The sequence below is a fragment of the Gracilinanus agilis genome, chromosome 1, assembly GCF_016433145.1.
Source record: "Gracilinanus agilis isolate LMUSP501 chromosome 1, AgileGrace, whole genome shotgun sequence".
Taxonomy (NCBI): Eukaryota; Metazoa; Chordata; class Mammalia; order Didelphimorphia; family Didelphidae; genus Gracilinanus; species Gracilinanus agilis.
The window spans coordinates 280,658,642-280,671,048 of NC_058130.1; the positions used below are offsets into that span (position 1 = coordinate 280,658,642).

At 35.7% G+C, this 12,407-nt stretch overlaps 1 protein-coding gene across 1 annotated transcript in view; it reads left to right on the forward strand.

Annotated features, from left to right (window-relative positions):
* The window catches only part of PRDM6 (PR/SET domain 6), a 155,404-nt gene that overhangs the window by 6,150 nt on the left and 136,847 nt on the right, over positions 1-12,407 (forward strand). Inside the window, exon 2 of the mRNA XM_044657589.1 lies at positions 5,751-6,058. Within this exon, the coding sequence (XP_044513524.1) occupies positions 5,751-6,058 (308 nt within the window). The remainder of the gene's footprint in view (positions 1-5,750; positions 6,059-12,407) is intronic.

The window sequence follows — 12,407 nt, forward strand, 5'->3', positions numbered from 1 at the left end:
TCTAGGGTCTAGGAGAGGATGTGAGAGACTGGATGGCTCCTGGATCCTGCTGGGTCTGGCTGAAGAGACTGTGAGACACTGAGGCTACTGGGCTACTGATAGAGAACCAAAAACAGCCATACAAGATCTATAGCCTGCAGCCAACAAAGCTAAGGTCCTTACTCAGGCTGGTGCTTTTTGTCCTGTTCTCCTGGGACCTGTCATTCATTCATTTCCATTAATGCTTATTAATTAACCTTGCTTTAACATCTAAGGGGGACAATAAGTTAAGGAAATTGAAGGTTGTGGTGGAGACAAAGCAGCTTACAAAAAGGAAGAGTTCACCTCTTATCAAGAGAATCTTCCCTTAACCATATAGCAAGATTTTCAGTCAGCTTGGTAATGAATAATGACATTTTTAAAAAAACAACAACACAAAAACACTTCTGAGGTGATGGGAAACACATTCAAACAAACAAGCAAGCAAAAACATGGTCCCTTTTCTACTATATTTTTGAACATTTGATTTTGGTGAATGTATGGGAAGGTGATCATTATAGCCCTCATATTAATGATTGAGGTACGGGGACTGAGAGGTATTCTGCACTAGATTGTTAAACAAAAGAACATATTCTAAAAAGAAATAGGCCTGTGAAATCTGTGGCTAGGAACTCTCACCAAAAGAAGCATCTTTGAGTTAAAGAGCCTTTCAAATCCTATATTTAGAGACTACATAAAAATGCTTTATTATTTTTCAAAGTCAAGGAAACTTTATTGCTAATGCTTCTATGTCTACAACCTCCCTAATTTTAGTGATACTATTCTATCCTTGGTATCATTTCCTTGAATGAGAATATATTTATGTTGGCATATCATGTTTTCTTGAAAGAAACTTTCCTATGTATCTTCATAGATGACATGCCTGAAAATACTTGAATACTCCATTTGTTCCCATAGCCTCTATTTGTTCAAAATAGATAAAAAGCTATTTAATTTTAAAAATCAAGGATCAAGTTCTTTTAAAACTTTGAGGTAAAAGGTTAAGTTTTAATATCTTCAACAACTAAAGAAGTTTTGTTACGTGAAAAAATAAAATACATTTTTATATCCATAACATGAGAAAGTAAAAATACTTCTTCATGCATTTTTATAGTAGTTAGCCAAAGTTCCTTTCCTCGGGCAACCCTACTATTCAAAATAGGGACTTGACATGTGATTTCACTAGCATAGAGAAATCTTATATGAGGGAAGTTCCTCTGTCAATGCAGACAGGCAAGTTTCTTTATAATTTATTGTCTTGGTGAATTGCCTAGAGCATTGAAATATTAAGTGATTTGTCCAGGATCAGGCAGCCAGTATGTTTCATAGGGGAACTTGCTCTCAGGTATTTTTGGTCATTTCTATTCTTTCTCTCACTGTATGTGCCATAAATGACAGTAATATATTTTTACATGTTATAGATACAGTAAATGAAAACTGGTTGTCTTCCAGACTGATTTTGATACTTTCCAATTCTCAGGAGCTTTGGTTTCTCCATCTGCAGAATCCTATGGTTGTTTCCATCACATGTCACACCATAATGTGTTGCTATGAAGTGGATATATTGGCAAAATATTAATAACCTACATTTCTCAGCACTTTAAGAATTACAATGCATTTTACTTAAATTAACCAGGTGAGGTAGATTGTATAAGCATTTTTATCCCAATTTTATGATTGAAGGAAATGAAGCTCCAAGAAGTTCAGTGACTCCCAAGGTCAAGTAGATGGTGAATGTCAAATCTGGATTTCTAACACGTCTCATAAACCGTATAGTCTCTGTAGAGTACTTCTTGGAGATATGATGTGTGTGATGCTATGCATTAAATATGTATTAAAAATCTCCTTTTAAGTGTCTTGGTTGGTAGCTGAGGTACACAGCTTTTCAAATTATTTTATGTATCAATATGGGATAATGCAAAGGGCATTGGCTCTGGAGTCAGATTCCGAGTTCAAACACCACTCTCCTTTTCTCCAGTTTAACATCTCTGTGACTGTGGGCAAGTCATTTGACTTCAGGTTCCTTACCTGAAAAATGAAGACATTGGATTAGATGATCTCTGAGAACTTTCTCAGATCTAGATCTATGAACCTACAATCCTAAGATAATATGATGTTAGCTGTATTGGAAGTGGGAAAAAATGTTGCCTGTGATAAATGTGTCTACTGTACTAAATGTGTTCAAACTGTCTGGGGAGGGAATACTAAATACTCTTGCCTTCAACATAGCCTTATTGAGTGAACCAGAAAGGAAAAGTCATCTAAGTAACTCCCTTGGGTGATTTATTTTTATTTTCACAGGCAAATTGCCCTAGCTTATTGTCATTTGTTTTTTAGCTATTTTTTGCTAAGGTGTTGAAAGGCCTTCAGATGCTGGGTATCAAAAAAAAATATGAATGTTATCTATTTATTTTCCCATTCATATTTTTATTTTAATTTTCCAAACATAAGATTGTGGGAATGAGGCAAAAGCATCCTGGTGACCCAATCAGAATGCAACCTTTTCAACAGTCCCCAAAATAGTTATTCTGATTAAATATTTTCATTCTATCAATTGAGTCTTGGTTTTGAATATAAAAATCTAAACTTTTTACTCCATTTCTTAGATCTCTATTTACCTAGCATATTGACACAGGGCTCTTCTCTTCCTCACTGTGATCACTCATGTTCTTAAACTTTTTTCCATCAGTCACTTGAGGTAGAATATGAGATATAGTTGGCCCAGTGGTATATGAGAAGGAATTTTATTTTCTACTTGTCTTTTGGTAAAAGCTAGGCTCTAGAGTCATACAATCTGTTTTATACTGACTAAAAGGAAGGTATTGCTACTGAGAAGTTCCTGAGATGCATAAAAAACTTCAGCCCCCATGATGTAAACATATTTCCACTTTAAAGAAGAGAAGTCCTGAGAAAACAGTAGCTTTTATGTATAATTAATGAATTTTTCCCTTCAAACTTTCCTAAGGAAAGAAAGTTTGAGTAAAGGGATGCCTTTTTTTAGCTGAATCACTGTAGGTTAAGGGTCTTTTAAGTTTGTTTAAATAGCTTAAGATGGTCAATCCATTTATTAAGCACCTACTATATGCCAAGCACTGGGGTAGGCCCTGAGGATACAAATACAAAATTGAAACAATATCTACATCCTCCCCCCTCACATACACAGACATATTTAGTGATAGAAAGAGCAAGAACAGTAGTTCCTAGACAGCTAAATAAAAATGTGAATTCAACTGCAAGAACATTGAAAACAATATTGGTCATATAGGACTTATTTTATTATAAGTTACTTGAGGAAAAAACTTGTTATTACTGTTAATTTCAGTAATTCAACAATTTACCAGAACCTGGTTTCTGTTGTTTCCCAAAGAGAAGCAGTGGAACTGCCCTGAGTGCTCGTGGGTTTGTTCAAATCTCTATAGTAGTTTCAAACATCTAGCACTGAGGAATGAGAACTCAAGACCTGCCCAACAGTATTAGCTGATTTCTTCCAAAAAGGCTTAGCAATACTAATAGCTGGCATATAAAATAGTGCTTAAAGGTTTACAAAGTTCTAGAATGACCTATCTTTACCACAACCCTGGGAAGTATGCAAAGTTTTATTATCTTCATTTTACAAATTAGGAAAATGAGGCTCAGAGAGCAGGAGTATAACTGTCCCAAGTTCACACAATGAACTCTGATGAGAAAAGGACGACGACATCGATTTTCTCAGAGCTAATTTTGTACTGGGTGGGTGGGGGCAAATTCGCTTCTCATAGGGAAGGCTATTTAGACAGGCTTGTAGAATCAAAGAAGTTCTCCTAGGGGCTTGAAAGGAGAATAAATTAAGATGTAGGATGTTGATTCAGAAGCCCTGGGCTCTGGAACAGCTACTGAATTCAGTTTATTAACTTCGAGGTCAGCAGCAACTTAAATTTCATGGCAATCTTTGGGTAGTCTGTCGGTGATACCAGTCAGGGTTGGAAGCTGCTTCATTGAAAGGTGGGATCAGGGTATGGTATTTCAGGAGAACCAGGGAAAGGATGAGGAGTTGGCCCCAGAGGCTGGGCCCTCCACTGTCTGGCCGGGAAGCAGTGGGGGCTAGCAGACCACATGTCTCCGCAAAGCCCATTAATAACTACAAGGCTCTCGCTAGAGACAAGGCGGCCCCAGCCGCCTCTGCCTACTTGTTCCCAACTGGGCTGGACTAAAGATTGCTTGCAAAATCTCCAGGGCCACTATAGAGAGGGACTGGTGGCGGAATGAGATTGAAAGGGCCCAGAGTGAGGCTTTTTTTTTTTTTTTTTTTTTTGGTGCGCTCTGCTTCATTTCTAGCCTGAAATTATTTTCCTCCCTTTTCCTCCCCTTCTGCACTATTCCTTTGGAAGAAAGACGATTTGTGTAACTCCAGTGGACGATCTTTTTTCACTGCTTCAGGAGTGGCAGTATGTGGTCATAGTGGTGACAGCAACTGTAGTTGATTTCTTTTTTTTTCCAGTTGAAAAAGGTGTCCCATCTTCGTATAATGCTCGGGACGTCTCATTTCTCTTTCTAGTTTTGAGAAGTAAGGGAAGCAAAGAAGTCCATTAGTTAAAAACCAACACAAAACACAACTTTTTCTTTAAACCTAAAGGGCTTAACAAGTCGGACATTTATTCTTCCTTTAAAAATGCTCCTGCCTAAGCGTTTCACTGGAAGCCAAGGAGTCAGAACAAGTATAAGAATATTCCCGCAGTAACCCCACAATTGACAGCGCCAGCGACTCCCTCCTCCTCCCCCATCAACGAAAAGGAGATAACCAAAAGCTAGTCTAACCGCTTTTTAGTTCTTGGGGTTATATTTTTGAATGCCAAGTTGTTTGACAGAACAGTTTTTTCAGGCTGAGGACCTTTTATTGGGCAGCAGAAATGATGACTGGGCAGTCAAATGGGACTCAGTGCTTTTCCCCCCACCCCCCTCTTTCAGGTGATATTTGGGATTGTAAGAGGAATCAGCTTCAAAGATTAAAAAAAGAAAAACTTTAAAATATTAAGTCTGGACAGTGATCAGCTTTGCTATATATCAGTGAAATCCCAGTTCTTAACTCCAGGGGAAAAGATTTCTGAGAATTTCTTAAAAAGTGCAATTAAGTAACATTGGCAGAAAACATCTTTTGCCATCTCCATAGTGGAAGAAATCAAAGGAAAAAGAAAAGAGAGGAAGAGGGGTGGTCAGGAGGAGAGGGAGAGGGGAAAAAGAAGAGGAAAGGGAGAGAATAATGGAGAGGGAGAGAAAAGAAGAGAGAGAGAGAGAGAGAGTAAAGGAGATTTGAGGGAGAGAGAAATGAAGAGGGAGAGGGGAAACCAGCTTCTACACCAGTGAGGGGTTTGTCACAGTCGAGGCCTAGAGAGTTCCCAAAATTTTTAAGCGCAGCCCATGTTTCCTGGCGGACTCTTGGTTTTTAGATCACTAAAAGTCCATTTATTTTAGTCCAAAATTTAGTCCAAAAGTTGATCAAATCTGCGGCTATCTCAGGACCTTCCCAGGTACAAAGCGAAGGTATCCGAGTCTTGGCTTGGGGAAGAAAAGAGGGAGTGCACCATTACCAGTGCAAGGTGCCCCAGGGCAGAACTGTCACATCTTTTTTAGGGGTGGGTAGGGTAGAGATAGGGGTGGACAGGGTTGAATAAGCACACACAGCTTTCTTGTTAAACCTTTCTCTTTCTCCCCTTTGCCCGCTCCCAATCCCCGCGGCCCTTCTTTTCACTCGGCAGGTTGCGACATGTGTGCTGACAACCGTAATGGCGAATGCCCCATGCACGGTCCCCTGCACTCTCTTCGCCGGCTGGTGGGGACCAGCAGCACCGCCGCCGCCGCGCCCCCGCCAGAGATACCGGAGTGGCTTCGAGACCTGCCTCGGGAGGTGTGTCTGTGCACCAGCACTGTGCCAGGTCTGGCGTATGGTATCTGCGCTGCACAGAGGATCCAGCAGGGCACCTGGATTGGACCGTTTCAGGGAGTGCTTCTTCCCCCAGAAAAGGTGCAGGCAGGAGCTGTCAGAAATACCCAACATCTCTGGGAGGTAAGCTTAAGGCTCCCTCTCTTAAATTGTCTGATTTGGTTCTTGCTCTCCAAAAGTTGTCTGCAGTTAATGAAAGGAATTGATTTTTGTGTAGTCACTCCTACTGGGACACAATAGGCATGGAAAGGACAGAGAATAGGTTTCCTAAGGTTGGCCATCTAAGATTTTCAGTTCCAGGCCTTCTGCTCTTTCCACAAGAAGAGACTATGAGAGCTGGAAGGCGTCTTCGTGATCATCCATCCCTTCATTTGACAAATGAGGAAACTAAAGGGAGATGACTTGTGGAGCACTTGGCTCTTGACAAAAGAGCAAGACTAGATCCCAAGTCTTCTGACTCCCAGCTTCCACTGTGGGCCAGAAAATGGCTTAGTAAAATAGTAGGTCTAGGGAAGGGTACCTGATCTTTTCCCTTAGAGAATCCCTTGGCTTCTCATAAACATTCTCACACATCCTATTCATAATGAAAATAAATTAATTCTAGAATTTTTCATGCATATGCACATAAGAATTAAAATGAAAGGCTTTTTTCATAAAGAAAACTATTTGGCATATAGCCTTTTTAGTGTTATTAAAATATTAAGTGATTATCAGAACATAGTAAAAAAATAATGAAACTTATCCTGTTTCTTTTCTATGAATAGTTTTATTTTATTCATGAAAGAGTTTTTAATACCTACTCTTATTTTGCATCCTGGTTGTTTCTTGCCTAGAATTTGACTTGACAACAGGATTAAGAATTCTGACTCATGGAAATTGTCCATGGAAATGGAATTAAAGCCCTAGCATATTAAATTAGAATAGGATACCCTGAATTTTGTAACTTCATTGGTTAGAAACCTTTACTACTGATATTTTCTAGTGCAATATGAAAATTGGTTCCTATTCAAGCCTTATTCATTTGGTTTTGATTATTAAAAATGATTCCTTCAACTACCTCTAATTTTTCAGATGCACTACTGCTCTTTCCCATTTGATCCTTCATCCTTATTGTTCTCTCTGCAATCTACACATTTTGGGAGGCTAACAATACTATGTTGGGATAAACTTCTAGGATAAAATATTTATTAAATATTCTCTGCACTTCTTTGATAAGCTTCTCATATCCCAGGTTTGGAACACTTGTTATTGGAAGAGAAAGTGAATCGAGTTACTGAAAATTGACATTAGATAACCTTTCTAATAAATATTTATTTGGTATCGTATCCAGTAATAATTTACATTGATATAGCCCTTTAATGTTTACCAAAGTCTTCCTATAGGTAGTTTTTAATTAATGTTAGTTTCCTTTTATAGATGAAGTGATAGACATTCTTGGAGATTATATCCCTTGCCATAGCTTGACAGGTAGTAATAGAGAAATGGTTTGAAACAGTTAGATTGGGAGTGAGAGGACTCAGTTCAAACCTTAGCTATACACTGACTTGTGATCATCTCTGAGCCTTAGTTTCTTTATCTATAAATTGAAGGGGTTATTTCGACAAAATGAAGTAGGCCATCAAAATGTGCGATCCTGTGAATTGTCAGAGCCAGTATTCAGATTCGTATTTCCATGCCAGTCATTTTACCATGATACTACCTACCCCAGAATCTGGAAGAGAGAAAAAAATAAATAAGACCCAGGTCCTGCCCTCTAGGAGTTTCTAATCTTACAGTCACTAACTTGAAAATTGTTTATAATGTTGCCTAGGGTACTGTGAAATTTAAGAGAAGAAATATATACTGTGTAATTTGAGATGTTGGATGTAGCTTTATTGGAACAGAGGGTTGGTGGGATAATTCTAACTTTACTGGCCAAGTTGGCAGGTACCTGAACAGGTACATATTACAACCTTCTTGATGTAATATGGAGCAGATTGCTGCAGCTGCTTATACATTTAACCTGGCAGGGCAGCTTGTCAAGATGACAGGTTACAGTACATGCTGCTTTATCTTAACCAAGTAGATTGTGGCCTAAATAGTTCATCTTGTCCACAAAAACTTGCACCTGTGTGTTAAAAATGTTCTTCCCAGAATTAACAGAGTAGCACATGCTTGAGCTAACTCTACAGAGAGCTAGGTCCATGAGAAAAGGTTTGTGTATGAGACCTTGCTGTAAAAAGTGGGGGAGGTTCAGTTTGGGTTTGGATCATCAACGCCTGGGTTACACCTGCTGTAACATCATGGGAAAAATGCTCCCTGGTTAAATTTCAAATTAAAACCATTGTGGAAGACTTTTTTATGTTTATAAACTTTTACCGTAAGTTTTAGAATTTAATAATGCAAAATATTTTTTAAAAATAATGTTTTGGTTACTCAGAAATCTTAGTGCTATATTTTGATTTCATAGTTGAAAACTGCACCGAGTTTTCCCAAATATTATTATTACAAACAATATTAAAGCTATTATTTTCAGAGAAATTCTTTGAGGAAAGAAAAAGAAAAAGATAAATTATGCTAAGTGAAGAAAGTTTTGGGAAGTAAAAACTGACATTAAGGGGAAAATTATTCAATTACCTGGATCTGGAACATTTTCTTTTTGGTTCTGGTTCCTAATCTAATTGGTTGTAACCTCAACTTTTCTTTAAAGATAATATAAGCACTTTCTAGTTCTTTTGATGCTATTGTGACATCACAAGAATGATGAAACTGTATAGTTACAGATTTGTCAAGAGTTTTCTAAAGTGAAGCACTTTTTTCTAAAATGAAACATTTGCAGTGGTAATATTTAATTATAAAAGTTTGCCTCTTTATGATAATAGTAAATCTAAATACTATTTTTTATACCTTAAATTTAGGGTTCAGCTATTTCTTTCTTCTTTTTTTAAACCCTCACCTTCCATCTTAGAATCAATACTGTGTATTGTTTCCAAGGCAGAAGAACAGTAAGGGCTAGGCAATAGGAGTAAAGTGACTTGCCCAGGTTCATATAATTAGTAAGTGCTGGAGGTCACATTTGAACCCAGTACTTTCAGTATAACTGCTCCAGAGCTCAGCTATTTCTAATAGGAGAGAGAGCAAAATTGTGAACATAAGAAAATCCCATATAAAAAGGAAATGTACTGTTTTTATACCTGGCTGGAACAGCTGGGTGTTTCCTGTTAAGACATCATACATTCAGAAATCTAACTGTTAGCAGAGTATAGTTAGCACACTTCTGTTTAATAAATATTTTTTCTTTTTTTAAAAAAAGAACTTTATTTTGGGTACAACAGAAATTGTTTCAACAGAGACATGAAGATGTTATTTTATCTTTACTCTTATTAGGTACCAGATACAATGGATTTGGAGTTGTTCCGCATGTGAATAAAAGTTGTACATGTTTTTAACCTTCTTGCAGGCTGCTAGTCCTGAATTCATTAAATATTCAGGGAACTTATTTTCTTCTTCCACAGTAACAAAGTTGGTATAGTTTAGGATAGTAAGATTACGAATATTTCAGATACTGGCATGAAGTTGTAAATGTCCGTGAAATTTTCAGCATAGTGGTTCTAAAGTTATACAAAATATCTCAAGGAAGAAATGAAAGCCTATAAAAAGGATTGTGTTTTAAAGATTGGGTAGTATTGCAATGATTACTATGAATAGGTAGAAGAAGCTGATACACATAACATTTATAGTAATAGCTGGCTTAAAAAAACATACTTCCAATGAACTACTACATAAAGTTTTTCTTAACCATTTTAAATGTAGCAGACATATATTTATCCTAAGACATGTTATGTAAATTAATGTGTATCTGAATCATTATATTTAATAATAGAAAAACCTCAGATTTTTGACTCATTCTTCATGTTTTAGTTTTTTTTTTCTTTTGGGCCTCATTTCTCTTAAAAAATATACTTAAAACTGTTTTCTAAAGTAATCAGTATGCATCTGTAGGCAAATAAGAAATTCTGACACTAAGTGCTTTATGACTCGTGATATAATGACCCATTTTTGAACATATTCTTTTAAAATATCTTTCATCCTAGCAGGTCAACATTAATATATACATATTTAAAAATATTAACTTTATATATGTCTGTATCTTCTCATAATTGTCTCATTTAAGTCATAAGTATAATTAATTCCTGTCTGCATATTTTTCAAGTCGATTGCAGATGAGAAAGTGTCTTTAAATTAGTAGCTCAATATTTAAGTCCTGATGGATCTTCTGGGGGTAACTTATCTTTATTTCAGTACTGCAAATGGATTTCTAATATTTTTTCTGCAGTGATACCAAGTAGTTGATGGATTTTTGTTTCAAATTACAGTTCATTGTTTTCAACATGGTTGTGATTTATTATGTAGAATGAAGGTTCATTGCAGAAACATTCAAATTCATATTGGGTGCTTGTATTTTAAATTCTGCTTTCTGGTTTATAATAAATAAAAATACACATAAAAGTATGTAGTAAATATAGTAAATAGATTTTCTTGACATAAACCTGTATCAGAAACTGTTCGGTTAGTTTGCTAACGTGCTCCTATCATGCATTTTATATATATATGTATGTACATATATATATATATATTTGCCATTAATTAGTACTCTTCAAATGTATAGCCATTCAAAGTATATTAAATACTATTCATTACCTCACAACATGTTTTCATATCTGCGAGAGATCATGGAGCATTCTTAGTTTTTTTTAGAAATAGACCAAGACAACTTTTTGTAGTTTAGAGAGATTAATTCTTCATAAAGCCAAAATATCAGTCACTTCAGTTGTTTCTTTTTCACTTTGACTTGTTTCAATCAGACTCAAGGTTTGCTGGTATTTTTTAAAAAAATATTATAAACTCCGGCTGTTTAAAACAAAAATAGTCCAGGGTGAATTAAGAAAACATTCACTTTGGTAATATAGGCATTTCTTCCAACAATACTTGAATGCACGATAACATTTCTGGACATTTGGAAGGAATGGGAACACTCTTTCCAAAAATTTTTTTTAAAAAGAAAATAGAGACTTTCTCAGCAATTAGGTCTTATTGATGAGAGTGAGATAATTTTTCCCTAATGTGTTTTCTAATGAAGAAGTGGAAAGGCACATTTGATTCCAACATATATGAAAACATTATCTCAATTATTAATGTGTCCTTTTTCCCTAGGGATAAATTAATCTGGTTGCATATGGTTTCCCCTTTCTGTTTAACATCAGAATTTAATAAGACCAGACTTTTGGAATGTACACAGGGCACACTTAAAATTCTATTGGACTAAAATCCGGAAGTTTAAAATGAAATTGTTGATTAAGATAGGCTAGTATAGCTGAAGCTTTTCAATCCAGAAGTCAAGCTTGACAAGACATTTTAGCAACAATTGGCAAAATAAATTGCACTTCTTTTAAAAAATGAAAAATTATTCAGTTAACTTAAATGAAGTTGAGGTTCATTAGAATTACAGTTGGGCTTCAAGGGAGAGATTCAGTTTTGCCAAATCCTTCATGTTGGTTGGGTACATTTGAACATTTTTATATTCATCCATAATCTGGGAAAAAGTTTATCTTTTCTTAAGAAAATTAAGATCAGATGGAACATTGGTTTGTAGTTCTATTTTTGATTTGACTTTGAGACAAAGCATTTGGAATTGAGTTTTACTTTTAAGCTAATGGTCTATTTTTTCTTATCATTTCTCCATTAACTGTTTTTAATAGCTTCATTAAAAATTAGTATATACTTCAGTAATAAATAATGGCAAGTTTTTTTGTTTTAAAACTATCACTTAAGTTATTATTTAAGTAATAACAGAATAAAGGAAAATGATGTTTTTATGCTTTAAATGAACTTATGTAGATTCATTCAAACTGCCAGATTCTATACACAGGACTGTGCCCATGAGCATGAATTCTTGAAATGTAGGACTTGTTCCAATGATAGGATGGTAACTACACAGATTCAAAGACTCTGTAGTGGTTTGATGTATCAAAATGCCAGGGGATAGAATTATGTTGCTACCATAGTCTACACTAAAGTTATAAAGTTATGTTTTTTAGCAATTCAGTATTTAATTTGAGGCTACCTGTCAGCCAAATTTCAAATATGATGAAATTATAAAATTCAAATAATTTGTTCCTTAAAAGTAAACTATAGTAATGTTACTATTGCATTTTATATTATGCCAAGTAACAGCTGGTGTAGCTTTTTGGCTTTGCCTCATTTGAGGAGATGTCTTTTTCATTGGAGCCTGTTTGATAGAGTGAGCATTTTGTAGTTTTACATGGACTGTAAAACCATCTGCTGCCTTTTGGAAAGATTTCCAGTATTGTGTTAAAAATATTAATACTATAAATTGTACACTTAGAAAGGTACCATTAAATAAAATAAGTACAATTAAACTATCTATATGCTTTTGCTATATATGCTTATCCCTGCCTAGCAATGCCCTAGC